At 41.9% G+C, this 24,225-nt stretch overlaps 1 protein-coding gene across 1 annotated transcript; it reads right to left on the bottom strand.

Moving 5' to 3' along the window:
* Positions 1-24,125, bottom strand: DAD1 (defender against cell death 1). Its single transcript, XM_055291886.2, has 3 exons — positions 23,801-24,125; positions 10,155-10,329; positions 1-231 (listed from the first exon to the last, which is right to left on the bottom strand). Exons 1-2 carry the CDS (start codon positions 24,009-24,011, stop codon positions 10,199-10,201), a joined length of 342 nt encoding a protein of 113 aa, XP_055147861.1. The 5' UTR covers positions 24,012-24,125; the 3' UTR covers positions 1-231; positions 10,155-10,198.
* Between the last annotated feature and the right edge of the window lie 100 nt (positions 24,126-24,225).

Here is a 24,225-nt window from a genome sequence, read left to right as displayed (position 1 = left end):
GAGGAGTGGCATGGAGTTCTTTAATTTGGATGGCAAAAGGTTACATTTAATGAAAGGCAGAGGTTGGATTAATAAATGTTTGTTAGAAAGTTGTTCTGACACAGAGTGAACTCTGGGCTTTTCTCCTGCATAAAAAGCAGAACTAGCAGTAAGTGCAAATCTGAAGAAAATCCATGTGTCCAACAAGCTGCCATCTCCAGAACTCTTATCCAGGAAATTCAAAAAGTGAACCTAGAAGAAAAAAGCAGCAAGGTTAAATGTCTTATGACACTAGAGACAGGGCCCCAAATCCTTCTACCTAAATTCTAACCCACGAGACAGTTATGGGGTTCCCACACTCAGGACAATATTTAAACCAGGCGAGAAAAACGAGAAAGAAGCAAGTATTTTTCACAGAACATTTTATGGGAGTAGTATCCAGAAAAATTAATGTTCAAAACTGAATTTCAAGCACACCAAGGCAAAACCAACTAGGAACTGGGAGACATGTGTTCCAACTCCAGCTCTACCATTAATTAGCCACATGACTTCACGTAAGTCACTCTGACTTCTCTGGCCCACAAATTCTTTGAGGTGAGAGGGTTGTAGTTTAACCTAAAGAGCTTTCTGGAATCTAAAACGCTTATAAAGCACAGATTTCCATTAGCGGGGAGGCAGGGTAGGGAAGTAAGGATTCAAGAAAGAAAGAAAAATTCCCAATCTCAGCTATAACAAAGAACCAAAATACAAAAAATAATTTAGTTTTCATTTAAAGATAAGTTTATTTTTGGCAAGAAAAAGGTGAAGAAAGAGTAACCCCAACAGAATTGGCTGCATTGCTGCTAGAGCCAAATGGAACTGAGATCTGTAAGCTGTGAGGTGGAACCCTCACCACAAGATACAGGCTTCCTTTAGTCCCTCAAAGCACAGCCTCCCACCTACTGGACTCCAGCACGGGTCTGGTCAGAAAGTGACCTCCAGCCCTAGGGGCTCCAATGTCTCCAGCTATAAGCAACTGATTTTCCCAGTGTGCCATAAAAATACTGCAATCTCCTATGTGTACCATGACTCAAAAAAGGCTGGGAAATACTACCTTTCAGAAGAACCGGGCTGCCCCAGGAGGAAAAAGGGCACTACCTTATTTGGTATATTGGGTCAAGTAAGTAACCTGGAGATTCTGGCAACAGAGCTTAAAGGAGAGATTTTGGACTTTCAGCCAGAATGCTTTCATTTCACTAACAATGGTATTTACAGAAATGCTACATAATTGCAGAACATTCCTGAATCAGTGGTATTATAAGAAATGTATAAAAGAAACAGCAGTAACAGGAAGCAAAAGGTGTTCATAGTGCCAAACAAAACCAAACAGACCTATTCAGACTCACCTATTCATTCCATCAAATTTCTTAAAACAAACTCTCTGGCAATAGACTATAAACTAACATAACATTACAGCTTTTTTTTTTTTTCAAGACAGAGTTTTGCACTTGTTGTCCAGGCTGGAGTGCAGTGGCGTGATCTCGGCTCACCGCAACCTCCACCTCCCGGGTTCAGGCGATTCTCCTGCTTCAGCCTGCTGAGTAGGTGGGATTACAGGCGTGCGCCACCATGCCCAGCTAATTTTTGCATTTTTAGTAGAGATGGGGTTTCACCATGTTGGTCAGGCTGGTCTCGAACTTCTGACCTCAGGTGATCCGCCTGCCCCAGCCTCCCAAAGTGCTGGGATCACAGGCCACTATGCCTGGCTACATTACAGTTCTAATGGCCAAGGTGAGAGAGGACTAGAGCATAATGCCATTTTCAGTGAACAAAGCCTTGACAGTTTTAGAAATATAAAAGAAATCCTAGTTTAGTACAAAATCAAAGTTTCAAGATTTTATTATATTAAAACATTGAAATCTAAGATGCTAAGGCCAGTCCACGTGAAAAGCAAAAATTGACTCATGAGTGTAAGTCTCTTTGATAGTGGTTTTCAGAAAATCCTATTTACAAAGATCTGCTTCCCCTCTTTTAAAGCAGATCTATTTACCAGACACTATTCTAAAAGCAGAGGTTCTAGGATTCTTTGAAATGTTAGCTCACACAATTGACTATTCAACAGCTAAGAAGAACGGTTTCAACTGTTAACCAGGGCATAAAGGTTTCAGGAAACTGACTAATAAAATCTCCTCCCCTGATATCAAGACATGCAAAATGGAAGACACCTACTGAGAAAAGTTAGCGTGACTTCAGTCTATTTCACCTGGGCAGAAGACAGTGCCATTTAATCAGTTTGTTCTAATCATCTTAAAAGAAAGCCAGGCATAACACAAAGAACTGTTAAAAATGACTCTGTAGCGATAGAAAAGATAATGCCAGCCAGGGTCATTTCTATCTGGAATCTGTATTCTTCTCCAGCAATATCTCTATTCAGACACTGGCACTGGGCAGATATGTTCAATACTGATTTTCCTTCAAATTCATCTCATCCTGGATTCTAGTCACTCAATTAAAACTGAAATTAGAAACAATGTGAATCAAAGGCCATTCTGCAGAAATTCTAGGTTTACAGCTCAATTTGAATCACCACTTTTAGAAGGCACAGACTGTATATTCTAAAAAATGAAAGGAGCTTTAGAGATCAGCTTCTTTAATCCTTTCATTACAGAGATGAGAAAACTGTAAATTGATAGTGTTGACAAATTTGTCCAGAGCTGTGCTGTCCAACACCACAGCCACTAAACACAGGTGACTATTTAAACTTAGTCAAAGTTAAATTAAAAATTCAGTTCTTCAGTCTGTTAGCCACATTTCAAATGTTCAATAACCACATGTGGCTAGTGGTTACCATAACGGGCGGTGCAGACCCTGAATGTTTCCCCACTGCAGAAAGCTCTATTGGACAGTGCTGGTCCAGGATCACCCTCACTAGCCGAAGTCAGGTCTCCTGACCTGCATTCTCCTCCATTTCTCCTGGACCATATTAAGTACGGCCAACTATGCAGAAACATTTGAGATAGCCGGCCTTCATCCTTTCCTATCAATCTCTCCCAAATTTTTCCCATTTAAAAAAGAAAAGCATCCAGTCTGACGGCTCTGATGAATATTTAAAATAAATAAAAATTTCTTAAAAAGAAAAGCAAGTTTAGTATTTTTAATGAAAACCCTCTAACATGACATATATATAAAGCCATCATCTGAAAGTCCTAAACATAAAGGAAGGAATATAAAGGTTTAGAGTCCAAATGTCTGTTATCCAGTTCCCCCTCAGTCACTCACTAGTTGCAGGGCCTGGATACATCAACTGAAGTTTCACCAAGGTGTAATTACCTCAAGTGTAAAATAGGAATACTACTATTCATCCATCTCCACATCACTGGGTAGGAAGGATCACATGAGCTGATGTATGTAAAAGTATGTATGGAATGTATGTGAATCCTACAAGCCTGTTAATGTGGGAACTGTAAGACATTTTACAAATGTTTATTTTTGTAAAAGGCTTCATACAAATATGTGCATCTTGTTATAATCACATTTAACTTTCTACCTTCTATAAATGGATAATGGGAATCTGAAAATATGAATAAAAAGCAACAATTAAGGAGAAAACAGAAAGCAAAGCCCAACTGAGGATCCACAAAAACAGTACAATCCTCCTCAAACACAAAAGAACCAGCAAGAATTATGCCGAGAGGCATTAACAGTGGCAAGAGACTCTGATGAACATCCAGGCCAATCCTCTCACAATGCAGACAGAGAAACTGAGGCTCAGAGGTAAGTTTATTTGTCCATTCAACTAGTTAACAGAGCAAAGCCTACAAGTCTTCTGATTTTTTTTTTTTTTTTTTGAGACAGGGTCTCACTGTCCACTCAGGCTGGAGTGCAAGTGGCATGATCACAATTCACTGCAGCCTCGACCTCCCACGCTCAAGCAATCCTTCCACCTCAGCCTTCTGAGTAGCTGGGACCACAGGCACACGCCACCACGCCCCTCTAATTCTTTTGAGTTTTGGCAGAGACAAGGTCTTGCTATATGGCCCATGCTGGTCTCAAACTCCTGGGCTCAAGCGATCCTCCCACCTTGGCCTCCCCAAGTGCTGGGATTACAGGCCTAAGCCACCGCACCAGCCCCTCCTCTGACTTCTTGTCTCATGCTCTTCCCCATCCCACAGCCTCTCCTATGAATCTTTGCCTTGGCTTTTTTTTCTTTCGTAGCACTTTCCATGTTTTAGCTCCAAGTAACTTAATAACATAACTTTTTCTTGCAGTTGAAAATCGTTTATTTGGCAGGACACAGTGGCTCATGCCTGTAATTCCAGCACTTTGGGAGGCTAAGGCAGGTGGATCACAAAGTCAAGAGATCGAGACCATACTGGCCAACATGGTGAAACCACGTCTGTCCTAAAAATACAAAAATTAGCCAGGCATGGTAGCATACACTTGTAGTCCCAGCTACTCGGGAGGCTGAGGCAGGAGAATTGCTTGAACCCGGGAGGCGGAGGTTGCAGTGAGCCAAGATCACGCCACTACACTACAGCCTGGGCAACAAAGTGAGACTCCACCTCAAAAAAAAAAAGTTTATTCATTCATACACTCATTCAACAAACACACACTGTTACTGTTCACAATTGAGTCCAGTGGGAGAGAGAAGAAAGTGAATGAATAGTTTCATAACAATGTGATAAGTGCAGCACTGGAGGAATGCAGTAGAGTAAGGGCTCAGAGAAGAGGCTCCTATGCAACCTGAGGGGTGGGAATGACTTGGAATAGGAGTCATCCAAGCTGGGAGGACGGAGAAAATAAGGCAGTGAGTTAGGGCAGCAATGAAATTCATAAATACAAATCTATTTCGATATTCTTTTCTTCTTTGGTAGCCTTAAATAGACCACATATAAAATAGAGTTCAATAAACAAGTAGAGTCATCAATTAGCACTTTTTAGCAAATAAAATAAGTAGATTCAAAGTTTTAAGAATGAAAGGTAAAGAACTAATCTCAGAGCCAGGCACTGTGACACACCTGTAGGTCCAGCTACACAGGAGCCTCAGGCAGGAGGATCACTTGACCCCAGGGAGTTCCCAGCTTGGGCAACGTAGCAAGACCCCAGCACATAAAAAAATATATAATTAATCTCACCATCTAAACAGAGAAAAATGAGTTGAAAAAAGTTATGATGTGACTACCTCAGAAGATTTCCTACAAATTTAGGACAGTTCCCTTTGAGAGAGCTTATTTGGTGGCCAGACCTAATTCAATATAACGTGGAAATATCAAAGAGAAAATGAAATAAAAACTAAATGGGCCCCCCCACCAACAAAAAATTAAAGAGTATTGCCAGTGGGAGGTCACCATTGAGAATAAAAGACGTAGAACAAACCAAAAAAGGAAGCTCTCAAACTGAGGAGGTGAAAAAAAGAAAACAAACGGGAAACCTGAGGGTCTATGTGCACAGTCTTGGTCTTCCTCCACACAACAAAATCTACGGCCACTTTAGGGTTCTATGCCCTTTTGTTCCTAACTCGACATTGCCCACTTCTGGCCAGAATGTAAAGCAACCCCCAACCCAGCATCTAAACCCACCTGGACCTCTGCTGCCCCCCAATGACTGGAAAGAAACTAGGTTTTATAACACAGGTATCAGTAGCTTCTTCCCCCAAACTCAACTCCTCTTATGTGTTGTAGTAGTCTCTCAACACAGGAAACATACAATCCACCAGGTGGCAGCAAAGCCCACAGAATAACATCAAGATCCCCTTCCAGAGGTAATTTTCTAGATTACTATACTTTAACTGAATTCGAAAAGCCAACACAATTGCATGTTTGTAAACAGTGCTGCCAGTCAGAGTTTAAAATGTTCTGCCCAACCATGTAGACCCCTTGTTCCAGCTAGGATCAAACACTGAATTTTTTAAGACTTGTGGGAGAATGGTCTCCACTATAAAAACAGAACAATGCTAACAAGGCACAGGCATTTGGCAACTATCTCCCTGGGAGTTGAGCACATTTTCAAGCAACGTTTTGTCCCTTTGGGCCCAGTTCACCCTTCCTTCTGATCCAGGGCCCAATTCATCAGGAACTTTAATTCTCAAACTGTGATCCAATACAGTTCTGTCCTTCTTTTCCTCATTACCCTTCAGAACACCTGAGACGGACTGAGTTTTTTTTTTTTTTTTTTTTAAAAAGAATTTCACAGGCCAGGTGCAGTGGCTCATGCCTGTAATCCCAGCACTTTGGGAGGCCAAGGCGGGTGGATAACGAGGTCAGGAGTTCGAGACCAGCCTGGACAACATAGTGAAACCCCATCTCTACTAAAAATACAAAAACTAGCCGGGGGTGATGGCAAGTGCCTGTAGTCCCAGCTAGTCGGGGAGGCTGAGGCAGGAGAATTGCTTGAACCCGGGAGGCAGGGTTGCAGTGAGCCAAGACTGCACCACTGCACTCTAGCCTGGGCAAGAGAGTAAGACTCTGTCTCAAAAAAAAAAAAAAAAAAAAGAAAAAAGAATTTCACAAAGAAACACAGAAAAACAAACATGGAAAAAACTAAAGTATATAAATTTTTAAATACTGAAATCCACTGAGCTTCTTTCTTTCATGCATTCATTCAAAAATATGCCGCCACCTACACACCAAAAACTGATCATCATTTCAGGTGTACATGGATTTCTGGGGGTCAGAAGCTTACTGGGAGCATTTTTGCTTTTGTATTTTCATTTGTATAGTCTAAAAAATAAAAAATATTGAGTCTTTCTTGATCACCTGGATAGATACATTAGTTATAAGATTTCTAGCAAGGGGCTCTTTTTTTTTTTTTTTTTAAGAAAACAGAATCTTACTCTGGCCAGGCTGGAGTGCAATGGCACAATTTGGGCTCACTGCAACCTCTGCCTCATGGGTTCAAGCGATTCTCCTGCCTCAGCCTCCCGAGTAGCTGGGATTACAGGTACCGGCCACCATGCCCAGCTAATTTTTGTCTTTTTAGTAGAGACGAGGTTTCACCATGTTGGCCAGGCTGGTCTCGAACTCCTGACCTCAGGTGATCCACCCGCCTCGGCCTCCCAAAGTGCTGGGATTACAGGCGTGAGCCACCGTGCTCAGCCAACCTAGCCAGGCTCTCTCAACTTCAGTTCCTCATCTGTAAATGAGAACGGCAAGCCTATCTTCGTGAAATTATTCTGAAAATAAAATGATATAGAACAAGAAGTACTTAAAGCATAGCAAACACTGAGCACTCATTATCTGTTAACTTCCTTACTTCCCCTTGAATTATTTTTTTTTTAACCCAATGCCATTTTCTTCTGATCTGCCTCTTTCAGAGTAGTTCAGAGTTTGTCACCCCCAAATTCATGTAAGATCAGCTGTATTACAGATTTTTTTTTAATATCAAACTCAACTTATTTGGAAAATATAAAGACATTCAATGTGTTTTGTTCTACCTTCTGAGCTGGTATAAATATTGAGAATTTACTTGGAACTATTTTTAAAGTGCTGTGGCACACTGCACATATAGCTGAATTAGAAGCACATAAAAGGAGCAAATAAATGTATATTTTTAAAAACTGAGAGCAGGACAGTATAGTATATGTCAAATGAAGGATCTCTATGAAAAACAATCTGGGCAATCCCCCAGAGAGAAGGATTTTTCTATGAACATTCTCTCCATAGAATGATTTAACACTGCAATCTGGGATTGAGGATTTTGCTATGCTTTGGGCCCATAATTCCCAGCTGAGCAGGTGGTCCTAGGTTGTTAATATGGTCTGCAGTACACAGTTTCTGCTGAGACTGCCTTTTTGTCTCTGCTTTTGTCATAATTTTGAAATACTAAGCTCTCTGCAGTAGAGTCCTCCTCCAATCATGACAGCCCTAAGAAATAATTTTCCATGATTTGGTATCTCCCTGAGCCTAGAAAACATCCTTGAAATGTTTGCTCTGTCCTCTTTCTAAGTACACACTATGACTCATTTAGAAAAAAAGAACTTCAGAAATCTAGAGTAAGCAATCAGAAGACATGACCATTCCAGAAGGCTCTATCAGGAAGCCCAAGGGTTACTCATACTTGCAAGCGTGAGAAGGTCAACACTGGTGGGTCAGTTTTCTACCTGCATTCAAGGTTATCCACTGGTAACAGTTCACTGTAACTGGCAACAGCTGTTATCCATTGGTCAAATAACTCATCTGCTGTCCCTGCTCCCGGATGGTACAGCTGCTCTCTTCTCTGGATTTTCGCAGCACTTTGTTCAAACCTTTAGCGGGGCCCTAACTGGGCTGTATTTTAACCGTTATGTTTACGTATTCTCCCCTGCTAGACTGTACATGCCTTGAAGGCAGAAGCCACAGTTTTGGGTTTTTTTTTTTTTTTTAATTGAGATAAGGTCTTGCTATGTTGCCCAGGCTGGTCTCAAATTCTTGAGCTCAAGCAATCCACCCACCTCGGCTTCCCAAAGTGCTGGGATTATAGGCATGAACCATCACGCCCAGCCAACAATATTGTTCATATTCCCAACAACAAGACATTGGCTGGCACATAGAAGAAGAGGGAGGAAGGGAGGAAGAGGACAACTCAAGTCTTAATCAGGTCTCTAAGGAGTTGAATTGTATTAAAGTAACAGAACAAAGTGGTTCTTAAGTTTTTCACTGTTGGGATGCAAAGGTGGGCGGATCACGAGGTCAGGAGATCAAGATCATCCTGGCTAACACGGTGAAACTCCATCTCTACTAAAAATACAAAAAATTAGCCAGGCGTGGTGGCGGGCACCTGTAGTCCCAGCCACTCAGGAGGCTGAGGCAGGAGAATGGCCTGAACTCGGGAGGCGGAGTCTGCAGTGAGCCAAGATCACAACACTGCACTCCAGCCTGGGCAACAGAGCGAGACTCTGTCTCAAAAAAAAAAATTTTCACTGAAATAAACCTCTCTGTCAACTTACCACTACCAAAATGATACCTTACCTGAACTAACAGAACTGTTTTTGAGGCAGTATCAAAGGAAGGATTTATATAGCATATTATAAGTAAATGACTAATTCATGTCAGAAAATGAAGTATAGTCACTGTCACATTATTGCATCCACTTTGCACATAGATGCTCTAATTCTTGTACTAGATTTCTACTGATTAGTACAAAAATGACAGCTTTCCAAGTGGTGACAGGAAGAGGTTGGTCCTAGGATATCCTTCCCCCAAATAGGATGAGATCTCCTAAGGTTCTCTTTTCTCTACCACCCAGAACATTACATTTTGCAATGCAAAGGCAAAGATTGCATGCATTCATCAGTAAGCTATGTGGGATACCGGAAGGAGTACGGGGCCAAGAACACCACTAGACTAGGGCAGTTCACTGCAAACACTTAACTATGTGGCCAGGGAAGGCCAATGGATTGTTCTAGGCCTCTGTTGTCTCATATATAAAGTAACAGTGTTGATATATGGTATGGAAAACAGCCATATATTTATTAAAGCTTTAGAACTCTGCTTGGGAGGGAGGGATGCAGGGGAGGGCATACCATACATGAGGAAGGCTAAGCAGAGAGGGCTTTTCAATTTCTGTCCACCAAAAAAAACTCCAATTCTACTTCTGCTTTATATACCAAGATTCTTTTTGTAAGAGTTTGTCTGGGAGAAGGGAGAAAGAACTCTACTGCTAAAAAAGGGAAAATGGCAAATGAACCAAGCAGCATCCCATCTTATATTTTAAAGTCTTCTCCCAGGTTAACCCAATTTCCCCATTTATTTCTACTTTAAGGCACATATTAGCAAATGCACACAGTCACTCATTCAACATACACTCGATGCTATCAAATTTAAGTGCTATGAAAACAATGGTCCAGCATTTAAAGTCATCTGAGATCAAAATCAGAAAAAAATTAACTAACAAATCTAAAGGCAAAACCTACCATTTATGTCTCTTCCAAAATCTCCGAGTTATTTTCATGGAGTTATTGGTACAGAAATTATTGTACGAGCTACAAACACTAATTTTCTGTTATCTTAATGATTTGAAGAACAGTAAGACAAGGCAATGACCAAGAGTGGTAGCACTGATGAATTATGATGATATTAATGCATACTTTGCAGACCAATGGAAAATTCTGCAAATGTCAATAGCAGTATGGGAGCCTGGCCACCATGATCAAAACCAGTCCCACCCAATTTCTCCTCCTAAAATCAACATTACAGGACAAGGACTATGATCACACTTACATTCTTTTGGTCTCCTACTCCTCAATTAAGTAAATGGGAATGATTCAGCCAACAAAGTTCATGACAACAAGGTGCAGGATGGTGCTGGCAAAGAGAAAATCAGCAAAGGCTCGCTCTGGGGAGATGCCTTGGAAGTCCGCTTTGTTCTGTGGGTTGATCTGTATTCTCAGGCAAACTGCACAAGAAGCAAAACACACAAAAAATGATTATATGGAAGTATAAAATAAATATGACTGCTAATGAACACAGACATACCCGAGGACCCAACAATTCTACTCTAACAGAAATGAATGCATATATACATCAAAGGGCATACACAGAAATGATACCCAGATAGCCCCAAACTGGAAACAATCTAATGTCTATCAACAGTAAAATGGATAAATTATGGCATATGCAAACAACAGAATATTATATGGCAGTGAAAAAGAACGTCTGCTATACACAAAAATGGATGAATTGCACAAGTAAGTTGGGCAACACAATCAAAACTTTATTTATTTTTTGAGGAGTCGGGGACAGAGTCTTGCTCTGTTGCCCAGGCTGGAATGCAGGAGCACGATCTCAGCTCACTGCAATCTCCACCTGCCAGATTCAAGCAATTCTCCTGCCTCAGCTTCCCAAGTAGCTGGGACTACAGGCATGCGCCACCATGCCCAGCTAATTTTTTGTATTTTTAGTAGAGACGGGGTTTCACCATGCTGACCAGGCTGGTCTCGAACTCCTGACCTTGTGATCCACCCGCCTTGGCTTCCCCAAGTGCTGGGATTACAGGCGTGAGCCACCGCGCCCAGCCAAAACTTAAAAAATACACACTGGCTGGCCAAACCAGCTGGAACCCAGCAGGTACCCAGAGGAAGCCAAAGACAGAAAAGCCCAGCTTCCACACACAGACCACAGGGCAGAGCCTAAGTGCGTATGTTGGGGGAACAAATGTACCCCCTCAATTAGATGAGGAATATTCTGGGATGCAGCCACACGGAGCCACTGAGAACTCGGCAGGAGACAGGGTCTGGTTATGCTGCCCAGGCTGGACTGGAACCCAAGCAATCCTCCCACCTCAGCCTCCTGAGCAGCTGGGACCACAGGCACAGGTGAACACATCTGCCCAGCTCCATGGTATTTTTAGTGTGACTTTCTATTTATGGATAATGATTCAGGCTTTCCATTATAAGTTTATTTTAAAAATACATTTACTACAGTTAAAAAATGAATCAATTTAATTACTTTGTTTTTTAAGAAATGCACAAAAACCCTCGTATACAAAATCAAATGATTTTCGACCAAAGTGACAAAGTCACTCAATGGGGAAACAACAGTCTTCTCAACCAATGATGCTGGGAAAACTGGATATCCACAGACAAAAGAATGAAGCTGGACCCTTACCTTATACCATATACTACAAAAATTAACTCGAAATGGATCAAAGACCTAAATGTAACACCAAAAACTAAAAAACTCTTAGAAGAAAACAGAGCAAAAGTTTTATGGCATTGGCTTTAGCAATGATTTATTGGATATGACACCAAAAGTACAGTCAACAAAAATAAAAATAAATTGGACTATGTCAAAATTTAAAACTTCTGTGCAAGATAAAGGTACAATAAAGGGCACAATAGTGAAAAGGCAACCTACGGAATGGGGAAAAATATTTGCAAATCACATATCTGATAAAGGGTTAATATCAGAGTATATTAAAGTCCCCCTACAATGCAATTAACAACAAAATAATAACCAGATTTTAAAATGGGCAAAGGACTTGAATAGACATTTCCCCAAAGAAGATATAGGAATGGCCAACAAGCACATGAAAAGATGCTCAACATCACTAATCACTAGGGCAATACAAATAAAAATTACAATGAGATATCACCTCACAGCTATTAGGATGTCTAGCATTAAAAAAACAAGAGTTGGCAAAAATGCAGAGAAACTGAAACCCCTGTGCACTAATGAGTGGGAAAATTAAATGGGGTAGCCACTGTGAAAAACAGTATGGCGTTTCCTCAAAAAAATTAAAAACAGAATTGCCATATCATATAATCCAGCAATTCCACTTCTGGGTACATAGCCAAAAGAAGTGAAAGCAGGATCTCGGCCAGGCACAGTGGTTCACACCTGCAGTCCCAGCACTTTGGGAGGCTGAACCAGGCAGATCACCTGACGTCAGGAATTCGAGACCAGCCTGGCCAACATGGTGAAACCCCGTCTCTACTAAAAATACAAAAATTAGCTAGGCGTGGTGGCAGGCGCCTGTAATCCCAGCTACTCGGGAAGCTGAGGCAGGAGAATTGCTTGAACCCAGGAGGTGGAGGCTGCAGTGAGCCGACATCACTCCGTCGCACTCCAGCCTAGGTGACAAGAGGGAAACTCCATCTGGGAGGTTGGGAGGCTCTGGGGTGGAACCAGGCTCTCAAGCAATATTTGCATACCCATGTTCATAGCAGCATTAGTCACAATAGCCAAAAGGTGAGAGCAACTCAAGTGTCAGCAGAAGAATGGATAAGCAAAGTGTGATGTATACATACAATGGAATACTCAGCCTTAAAAGGAAGGAAATTCTGATACCAGCTACAACATGGCTGAATCTTGAGGGCATTATTTTAAGTGACATAAGCCATCACAAAGGGACAAATACCATGTGGTTTCACTTATATGACATCAAGAGTAGTCAAACTCCTAGAAACAGAAAGTGGAATGGTAGATGCCAGGGACTGACAGAGAGGAGGATGAAGAGTTACTGTTTAATGGGAACTGAATTTCAGTTGCGGAAGACAAAAAAGTTCTGGATATGGATAGTGATGATGATTTTACAGCAATGTACATGTACTTAATGCCACAGAACTATACACTTAAAAATGATTAAAATGGTAAAATTTTGTCGTTTTATCTTGATTTTTTAAAAAAAAAAAGGCCGGGCGCAGTGGCTCACGCCTGTAATCCCAGCACTTTGGGAGGCCAAGGCGGGCGGATCACCTGAGGTCAGGAGTTCAAGACCAGCCTGACCAACATGGAGAAACCCCTTCTCTACTAAAAATACAAAATTAGCCAGGCATGGTGGCACATGTCTGTGATCCCAGCTGCTTGGGAAGCTGAGGCAATGAGGCAGGAGAATTGCTTGAACTCGAGAGGTGGAGGTTTTACTCGAACTGTAACCCCAACATGTTGGGGTGGAGGTGCAATTGTGCCATTGCACTCCAGCCTGGGCAATAAGAGTGAAACTCCATCTAAAAAATAAAAAAATAAAAAAATAAAACAAGGGCCAGGCACAGTGGCTCACTCCTGTAATCCCAGCGCTTTGGGAGGCCAAGGTGGGCGGATCACCTGAGGTCAGGAGTTCAAGACCAGCCTGGCCAACATGGTGAAACCCCATCCTTAATAAAAACTACAGAAATTAGCTGGGCATGGTGGCACACACCTGTAATCCCAGCTACTCAGGAGGCTGAGGCAGGAGAATTTGCTTAAACTCAGGAAGTGGAGGTTGCAGTGAGCCGAGATTGCACCACTGCACTCCAGCCTGCGCAAGGGGGACTCCGTCTCAAAACAAAACAAAAAAGTATATGCTATATGATTCCATGTACAAAAAGCTTAAAACTTGGTAAAACCAATCTATGGTAAGATAGTGGTTTTTATCTTTCACAGGGAGAGGATAACTGGGAAGATGGAAGGAGGTTTCTATGGTGCTGATAATGTCCTGCATCTTGATCTGGATAGTGGTTAGATGGGTAAATTTAAAAATTCATCAAGTTGTACAATTAAATTTTGCACTCTGTTAAAGGAAAAAAAATATGACTTCTCAGAGTTACACTGAAACCCAGAGGCTTTCTCAGAGAAAAAAACATATAACCAAAAAACCCATAAAGCTCTCTTATCTGCTGATTTAAAGGTTTCTAATTATACCTAGATGGGGATGCCCTTGAGGCAACAACAAAGGGTCTGGGCTGAATGATAAAAAGTTATAAAAATGTGAATTATTTTCTAATAGAATATTCATTTAATGGGTAGCAGAGTTTATAAAGATAGCACGCTCATTCATGAGAACCTCACAGTTGTCGATAAACTATCTTTGATCTCGAAGTTCTAGCAGCTGCTTATTTGTCTCAAAAAAGGCAGAAGACCTAAGAGATAATTCATGAGAACTCTCCACTGCCACACTCTGTGCCCTTGAAGATTCTTACAGTCACCATTGACAAAAAAAAACAAGGTAGTTCCAAGACTACACTCTTCCAAAGTATCTTTATGCCTGTGATAAATTATTACACTGCTTAAGAAAACCTAAACTCGCTTCAGGCTAGCATCATCCCATCATTAACTAAGAAAAAGCAACAAACAAATCTAATCCAAAGGCCAGAAAACTATCAGACTAGTTCTCTAGAGCCTGTCACCAAGGCAACAGTTTTCATTATGCTTAAACATGTAAACACCATGGAAGCACCATTGATCCTTTCAGGTATCCAGACCCTTAAAAATATTAAAGACAATGACTGAAACAAGGGTAACCAAGTAAACCCCTGCTGTAGAAAGTACAGATTTGTTCGTCCATTTGGGAGAGCAACTAGCAATATGCATTAATATTTAAAATGATTTTACCTTTTGACAAAAGAATTTATCTTACAGAACAAAGACATTCTGAAAGTATGTTTGTAAAGTTGAAAAAAAAATTAAAATAGTCTAAACATCAAGGGGATTAAACTATACAACTGACATGCAATGAAATCCCATGCAATTATTCAAAAGAATAAGGTAAATTTTCTGTACACTGACAGCAAACATATCTAAGACTTATTAAGTGAAAAAAAGCCAATCCTTTTTTTTTTTTTTTTTTTTTTTTTTTTTTTTTTTGCGACAGCGTCTCACTCCATCGCCCAGGCTGGAGTGCAGTGGTGCAATCATGGCTCTCTGCAGCCTCAACCTCCTGGGCTCAAACAATCCTCCCACCTCAGCCCCCTGAGTAGCTGAGACAAGTCATGCACCACCATGCCTAGCTAATTTTTTTGTTTGTTTGTTTTTGGTAAAGACAAGGTCTCCCTATGTTGCCCAGCAATCCTCCCGCCTCTGCTTGCCTAAGGGCAGGGATTACAGACATGAACCCCCACACCCAGCCCATTCCTTATTTCATTTGGCCAGGGCATGGTGGCTCACAACTGTAACCCCAACATGTTGTGAAACCAAGGTGGGAGGATCACTTGAGCCCAAGAGCTTGAGACCAGCCTGGGAAAGACAGGGAGACCCCCGTCTCTACAAAAAAAATGTTTTAATTAGCCACTTGTGGTAGCATACACCTATGGCCCCAGCTACTCGGAGGCTGAGATGGGAAGATTGCTTGAGCCCAGGAGGTAAGGTTGCAAGCTGCAGTGAGCCACAGTCATGCCACTGCACTCCAGCCTGGGAAACAAAGCGAGACCTTGTCTCCAAAAAAAAAAAAAGAAGTAAAGTATTTTATTTATATATAATGATATGCATAATTATCTCGTCATTTCAGTTAGAATCTAGAAAAAAGTCTGAAGAAATAGAAAACTATTAATAGTGGTCACTGGGGTAGAGAACATGGCATTGAGTTTTGAGGAAATATGAGGGAAAAAAAGAAAAATTATCCATGAAGGTGGATAAGGTAATAAATTGATGTTATCATTATCATGATCATGGTAACCAGATTATTTCAATGAAAACATATGAATCAGAGTCCCACAAAGTTGGAAAGGACCTCAGAGGTCATAAACACCAACACCCCATTTGATGCATACAATGCCCAAGAGGTGGTAGGGGGTGGCCATGCTTGGGGAGGCTGTACTAATCACGTGGGAAGCTTTCCAAAGTATACTCACCACTTACAGAATCTGGTAAGCCACCTCCAGATGGAGAATTATCAACTTTCCAGAGCCTGTGTTACTGATAAGGATATCACATCTCTCAGATGCATTGGAAACAAAAAAGGCAAAAAAAAGAAGCCCTGTTCAAAATACTCCACTATAAATGATCCTTCAGTCTCTCCCTGGGCACTTCCAAAGATGGAAATTTACCACCTCTTCAAGCAGTCTGTTCCATTTTAGCAATTCTGATTTACTCTATCCCCTTAAAATGTCCATTTATTCCATAAAATATTTACTAAACATCTACTACATGACAAGCATCATTTCAGGTGCTAGGAATATGGCACAGAACAAAACAGTCTGGCTCTAAAGGAACTTACACTCCTATGGAGAGAAACATATAATCAGTAAGTTAACAAATAAACCAGGAAATGCTAGAGAGAGATATGTACTATGAAGAAAATAAAACAGGATAATAAAGAGTGACTGGGAAGCTTTTCTTAAATTCAATCATAACAGAAGGTCTCTTTAAGAGCCTGCTATTTAAGACCAATATTTGAAAGATAAGGAAGCAACCATGTAAAAGTTTGGGGGCAGAGCATTCTAGACAGTAAGAACAATCTTGACATGTTATAAACACAAGGACAGACGCCAGGCATGGTGGCTCACACCTGTAATCCTAGCACTTTGGGAGGTCGAGAGTTCGAGACCAGCCTGACCAACATGGAGAAACCCTGTCCCTACTAAAAATACTAAAAGTTAGCCGGGCTTGGTGGTGCATGCCTGTAATCCCAGCTACTCGGGAGGCTGAGGCAGAAGAATCGCTTGAACCCAGGAGGCGGAAGTTGCAGTGAGCCGAGATCATGCCATTGCACTCCAGCCTGGGCAACAAGAGCGAAACTCCATCTCCAAAAAAAAAAAAAAAAAAAAATCAAGGACAGACCAACAAGACTATAGTGATCAAGGGGAAGGGGACAAGGGCCAAATCCTGAGGGGCATGGTAAGCCTCAGAAAAGAGTATGGATTCAGTTATAAGAGCGGTGGAACAGTATAATGGTTTGCAAGGTTAAAAAGAAGCAGAAGGCCGGGCATGGTGGCTCACACCTGTAATCCCTGCACTTTGGGAAGCTGAGGCGGGCGGATCACAAGGTCAGGAGATTGAGACCATCCTGGCTAACATGGTGAAACCCATCTCCACTAAAAAATACAAAAAAAAAAATAGCCAGTTGTTGTGGCAGGCGCCTGTAGTCTCAGCTACTCGGGAGGCTGAGGCAGGAGAATGGCGTGAACCCGGGAGGCGGAGCTTGCAGTGAGCCGAGTACGCGCCACTGCACTCCAGCCTGGGTGACAGAGCAAGACTCTGTCTCAAAAAAATAAAAAATAAAAATAAAAATAAAAAGAAGCAGAAGAATTACTTAGGACCCAAAGAGCTCAGGGGAATGGTAGTAAAAATGGACAGAAATAAAGACATACAGGCTATATTTTGGAGAAGACAGAGCTTGCTGATGAAACAGATGCAGCAGATAAGAGAAATCAAGGGATCCAGGAAACTTAAATTTCTTCATTTAACAACACAACCGGCCGGGCATGGTGGCTCACGCCTGTAATCCCAGCACTTTGGGAGGCCGAGGCGGGTGAATCACCTGAGGTCAGGAGTTCGTGACCAGCCTGGCCAACATGGCGAAACCTCGTCTCTACTAAAAATACAAAAATTAGCCAGGCATGGTGGAGCATGCCTGTAATCCCAGCTACTCAGGAGGCTTAGGCAGGAGAATCGTTTAAACCCGGGAGATGGAGGTTGCAGTGAGCCGAGATTGTGCCACTGCACTCCAGCCTGGGTGACAGAGAGAGACTATGTCTCAAAAAAAAAAAAAAAAAAAAACAACCAACATTGACATCACGTACTAACTGGTGAAAAGGCAGATGGCTGGATGAGCAGGTTTGATCTTGGACATGTTAAGTTCAAGGTACATATCAGACATCAAGTGAAGACATCAAGTTGGCAACTGGATTTACTAATTTGGAATTCAGGGGACAGTTCAAAACTAAAAATATAAAGGAGTAGTTGTAGGTATACAGGTGTTATTTATCTATTTAAAAAAAAAATACAAAGTGAAGGCATCTACAACCATGCTCACAGTCAGAGAAGCACCCAGCACAACACAGCAGAAAGGAAAAAGCAGTGAGGTGAGACAGAACAAGCAGGAGAGTGTTGTATTCAAGAAGAAACTTTCCTTTTACACAGAAGCCGATACCTACAGTAAATGCTAAACATTGCAACATGGCAAGAGTAGTTTCAGTGAAGTAATTCAGTGAAGTAGTGAGGACAGACCAATACCAACAGTGGGTTAAGGAATGAATAGTTAAGGGAGGAAGTAGGAACATTAATTATTCTTTCAAGAAATTCTGTAATGATGGAAAGGAAATGGGATGGTAGCTAGAAGATTATCTGTGGTCAAACAGATTTTTTTAAAATAGACAATATTAGAACATGTTTGTATGACGGGAATGATCCAGGAGAGAAACAGAAATTAATGACACAGAACAGAGGAATAATTGCAGAAGCGGAGTCCCTGAGTGAGCAAGGGAAGACTGGATCCTCTGCACAAGCGGAGCTTTCACAGGAAAGAGACACATCATCCATCATGAGAAGTCAGAGAGTATGGGTATAAAAGTAGGTGATCTGTTATGATTCAGTGGTGAAAAGATGAAGGAATTCTTATCTACTTCTATTTTTTTAGTGAAAAAATAAAAGCAAGATCATCTACTAAGAATAAAGGAAAAGAGGAAAAATAGAGTGATTTATGAAGCCTACTTTGGGAAGGGCGAATATATAAGAGAAATGTTATTGCAGGACCACTAGGCAGGTTGGGTGCACATTGTGTTCCCATTCTCACCAATAATTCTCCATCAGCACCATATCCATATTTACTTGTCTGCATTTCCCACTAATTACAAACTCTGTTGAGAGTAGAAGCCACGTCTGTGTGCTTCACAGTTGAATTCCCAGCACCTTGGCAGAGAACCTAGCATATCATTGCTCAGTATTCCTGACAGGACTATAGGCCTGCTCACCATTTAACATATACAGTGTTCAGCACTGAGGATGGAGAGATGAGAAGACAGCCCCTGCCCTCAAGGGCTCACCTTCCAGAGAGAAGGCAGACACCCAAATACAGCACACTGCCCTATCACTCTCACACACACACATACAAGGTGAAAAAGGAATAGAGAGGAAAGACCGCAACCTGCAGGAGAGTCAGGGAAGGGTTCCAAAGGGCAATAAGCCAAGCATAGTGGTGTGGGCCTACAGTCCTAGCTACTCAGGAGGCTGAGGCAGGACTGCTTGAGCCAAGGAGTTTGAGGCCAGCCTGGGCAACACAGCAAGACCTTGTTCTCTTTAAAAACAATAACAAAAAAAAAGGAAATTGCACTTGAGCTGAGAAGTCTAAAAGGTGAAGGAATTTTGAAGGCAGTCAAGCAAAGGCAAATAGTCTGACACATGAGAGTGCTCAGAGAATGACAAGTAGCTCAATACTGTTGAAGCAGAGTATAGAGGAGGCAGAGGCAAGAGATGAAGCTGCAGAGAACGAGGAAGCCAGATCATGAAAGAGCCTGTATGTAAAAAAAAAACATTTTTAATTTTACTTTGGGAAACACAAATTGTACATGGGAGTGACACAATCAGATTTGCAAGTCAAATCAAGCCTGCAAACACAGTAGAAGATGGACTGGAAGCCAGAGGCCGGAAGGCCAGTAAGGAGGATTACAGTAGTCTACATAAGAGATATTGAAAGGCTAAAACAGAGGATGAAAAAGTAGCAATGATATGAAAGATATTTAGAAACAAGACTATCAGGCACATGGGTGGCAAACTTCTAATCTCTTGGATAACAGTTAAGGGAGATAATATTAGGATCCACAGATCTGATGGATAATTCCAAAAGAAATGTTGGACCCCAGTCCACAACAGCCCAATAGCTCCCATGAGACAGAAAACTCTGGACTAGGCCTCCTTGCCTTACAGATTCAAACTGGTTTTGAATTTGTAAACTAGGAAAAACAAAACTATTTTTTAAGACAAAATTACCTCATAGAGATTAGAGAACAGAACAGATGAAAGTTAGGAAATGAGTTAAAACTTGTTTCAAGACCAAAGACTTATTTTGAGAACAGTCTTAATGTTTTCTACTTATCCCTCCTAAATAGCACTTTAAATGAGCACAGCTTTCAGTTGGGCAAAAAAGGAAACTAAAGGGTTGCCAACACTGGAATATAACTCTAAAAACGGGACAGATGTCCTCTTCTAGAGATATCTAACTATAAGATAAACAGTCAGCTACTGAGGATGTTTGAAATCTGTCTCAAATAAGAAAAATATTCTACCTCTGGGGTCCTTTTAAAGCCAATATATTATACTCTGATGATCCAAAACACACACAAAGAAAGATCTCTCAATGGCAACTTTCTACCTCTGGTTCCTTCTTGAAACCACAGTTAAGTCTCTCACCTATGAGGGAATAGAAGAAAACAGACCATTTTCATACCATTAGGCCCAATAACAACAGGTTTTTTAAAGGTTTGGTAGCGTTCTGAATTGGTTTAAAATGTACTGGTCAATTTCCAAAGAGCATATGCTAAACTAACACATACAGAGGGAACAGAAGACAACAGACTGCTAAAAAAAAAAGGGAAGATTAAAGAACATTTCCCTCCAATTCATCCTACATGATAACACCAATTTTAAATTTTTTCCTTTCCTTTCTTTAAAAAAGCATCCTCAGGGCCGGGTGCAGTGGCTCACGCCTGTAATCCCAGCACTTTGGGAGGCCAAGGCGGGCGAATCATGAGGTCAGGAGATCAAGACCATCCTGGCTAACACGATGAAACCCTGTCTCTACTAAAAATACAAAAACTTAGCTGGCCGTGGTGGCGGGCGCCTTTAGTCCCAGCTACTCAGGAGGCTGAGGCAGGAGAATGGTGTGAACCCAGGAGGCGGAGCTTGCAGTGAGCCAAGATGGCGCACTCCAGCCTGGGCGACAGAGCGAGACTCCATCTCAAAAAAAAAAAAAAAGGCATCCTCAGAAGCTTTACTATTACCTACAGGATAAAGTCCAAATTCCTGGCCAGGCGCAGTGACTCACGCCTGTAATCCCAGCACTTTGGGAGGCAGAGGCAGGCAGATCACCTGAGATCGGGAGTTTGAGACCAGCCTGACCAACATGGAGAAACTCCTTCTCTACTAAAAATACAAAATTAGCCGGGTGTGGTGGCACATGCCTGTAATCTCAGCTACTCGGGAGGCTGAGGCAGGAGAATTGCTTAAACCTGGGAGACAGAGGTTGCAGTGAACCGAGATCGCGCCATTGCACTCTAGCCTGGGAAAAAAAGAGCAAAACTCCATCTCAAAAAAAAAAAAAAAAAAAGTCCAAATTCCTTGGCCTGGCATTCAAACATCTAGCACCCAGCACTACCTAATCCTTCAACAGTATCTCCTACATTTCCCTCTCTCCCAGCTCACTGGACTCCTCCATTCTCTTGCAATAGGAAACTCCACAGGAAAGTTAGAAACCCCAGCACCATAAAAAGGAACAAGGCTACCTTTGCCAACAATCAAAACAAACGATAAGCGTCCAGATTTCCCATTAAAACCAGTCTCCAGTTGATGATCTCGGCTAACAAATGGCAGAAGAGCCAGGATTTAGGAAAGTCAATGCTGTCAAAAGAAGGGTAAATCATACCCTTCTGTGGCAACTAAGAAGTATCATGAATCCCTTCTTTTCCTGAAGTTGCTTTCATTTCTCTAGCTCTATTACCTGTTATCTAATATATCTGGAAATCCTAATCCCCCTTATTGGCCCCATTATTAATATGCCCTTTTACTAGGTTTTTCTTCAATGACAAGCCACCTAGTTCCCATTGGAGAGGAGAAAGGCAGTCCAGTCTGCCAATTCAATTTCAGCCACAACGAGCTCAAAAACAGGTCTTGGCATAAGCGAAAGTCATTTGCTCAAAAAACCTTCTGGCTTTATTACACTGATAATCTATAACTCTAGTCCATGCCCACTCTTCAGCAAACCACATTCTTCAATGCATCCATGAAAAATCATTCTAAACCCTAGAGGCTTATAAAGGCAGGGTGACTTCTACGTGGAGAAGGCATCTTTTTTAAAATCAGCTTTCAGACCCTGCCTTGCTCCTACCCTTCCAGACCTGGAAACAAAAGCATCAAACAAAATTAATCAGAAGTTCTCATCAAGGTTCCTTCTCCAGGCTGGCTAATAAAAACATTTAGTACTGTGGCACAGGGTGGTGGGTGGGTGGTGGAGAATACTTAGAGCAAAGAGGGTAGTGTATCTGGTCGGATAATGGTTAACACATCCTGAAGACAAGGATGCCACCACAGACAACCAGGTCTTGGTCATCTAGGACAAAAGTCAAAGATGGTAACTAAATATCCAATCAAAAGGCTAATCTGCAACTTCAGTACACGTCATTAGATCCTCAGGCCTGTTTTAAATTTTGAGAAGTATCTCTGGTGTGCCAGAACTAGCAATGCAAATGTATAAAAAGCATTCTATGTGTCTGTAACTTTAAGCACAGCACCACTGTCTCCAGACTTTTTTTTTTTTTTTTTGAGGCTGAGTCTCACTCTGTCACCCAAGTTGAAGTGCAATGGCACGATCTCGGCTCACTACAACCTCCACCTCCCGGGTTCAAGCGATTCTGCCTCGGCCTCCGGAGTAGCTGGGATTACAGGCGTGCGCCACCATGCCCGGCTAATTTATGTATTTTCGGTAGAGATGGGGTTTCACCATGTTGGCCAGGCTGGTCTTGAACTCCTGACCTCAAGTGATCTGCCTACCTCGGCCTCCCAAAATGCTGGGATTACAGGCATCAGCCACTGTGCCAGGCCTCCAGACAATTCCAATACTGTATTTTGTCTGTACCCCAACTAGACCATAAACTCTTTAAGGATAAAAAACATGTGCCTAATGTATCCCCAAAGCTTTTACCATAATGCCTCATATTGGACTGAAAATACAACTGATGACCTGACGGATGATCACACTGAAAAGAAACCATGAATGCTGGCATGTTTTCAAAGTCATAGCAGGTGACACCAGTGATAGAGGCCACGCCTGTTTTCAGTATTCACTGAATCCCCGTTGGGCAAGAAAAGTCAGATTTTGACAAACACTGATGGAGACAGTTCTCGCTAAATATAGCAGTCTACAAGGTTACCAAATCCTGGAATCAAAAGGAAAAATAAGGCTAAAATAGAATTATGTGAACAAAAATTGGGTTCAGGACAGTGAAATAACAGCTTCCTCAACAAGAAAAAAAGTAGTAGCAGCTAAAAGGCAAAATCAAGTAAAGGATGATTCAACAAGAAAAGCACCAGTATTTATATTCTTTGCACTTTCATTGAAACATTTCACCGGAGATTGGTAGTGATTGGGCCAAGATGACAGAGATGATTCAAGGTTGGGTTTTTCATCTGAAAAGTCTACTAATTTTAGAGTTGTGTTAAACCTAAGTTAAAGTTGGAATAGGGTTTTCCCCGGACCAATGTTAAGTGAAGTGGATCACCAGGTGGAGTAGCAGCACGAAGGTGGTTTCTTTATACATTTAAGTCCAACTCCTACGGAGCCGTTTGGTATTAGGCATACAATCTAAGCTTTCTGAGCCTCAATTTCCCCATTCCCAAAAAAAGGGCAATGCAGGCTCTTCTCATAACTTCAAGGGGCGGTGGTCTGATATAGAGTACTATGAAAACAAAAGCAGCACACCAAAGTAACACATTATTATTATGATCACTTATAGAACCATTACCCGCTAGGATGAAACTCCCCACACAAGAGATGAAGCCCGAGAGAAAAGAGTTGAAGGGGAAGGTCCCCACGAGGAGACAGTAACCGAACTGCAGCGCCCCGGTCAGCAGTATATACAGCAGGTACGCGTCCAGCAACTTCAGACGCTGCGGAGTGGAGCTCAAGTACTCTTCTAAGAACCGCGAAATGACAGAAACTACCGACGCCGACATAACTGCACGCAAGGTACTCCGGTCCGCGCGCCCCAAACTCTTAGAAAACCCGTCGACCACACCGGATGTGCTGTTTGCGCATGCGCACCCTCGTGACCTAACTCCGCCCTCCCCGGTATGCCAATTTGCGCAGGCGCTGAGGCAGGCCAGGGCGCGTAACAACTAATGCGCAGACGCGGACTGCATCAACAGTCCCAACTACAACTCAGAAAAG

The sequence above is a fragment of the Symphalangus syndactylus genome, chromosome 9, assembly GCF_028878055.3.
Source record: "Symphalangus syndactylus isolate Jambi chromosome 9, NHGRI_mSymSyn1-v2.1_pri, whole genome shotgun sequence".
NCBI classification, from domain to species: Eukaryota; Metazoa; Chordata; class Mammalia; order Primates; family Hylobatidae; genus Symphalangus; species Symphalangus syndactylus.
This window is presented reverse-complemented; position numbering and strand designations above follow the sequence as displayed.

Bases quoted from the DNA above. Each gene is read 5' to 3' on its own strand.
- DAD1 (XM_055291886.2), bottom strand. From the start codon at position 24,011: ATGTCGGCGTCGGTAGTTTCTGTCATTTCGCGGTTCTTAGAAGAGTAC. The intron at 10,330-23,800 runs GTAATGGTTCTA...CTTCTTGTGCAG, and splicing joins GGGGAGTTTCATCCTAGCGG to TTTGCCTGAGAATACAGATC.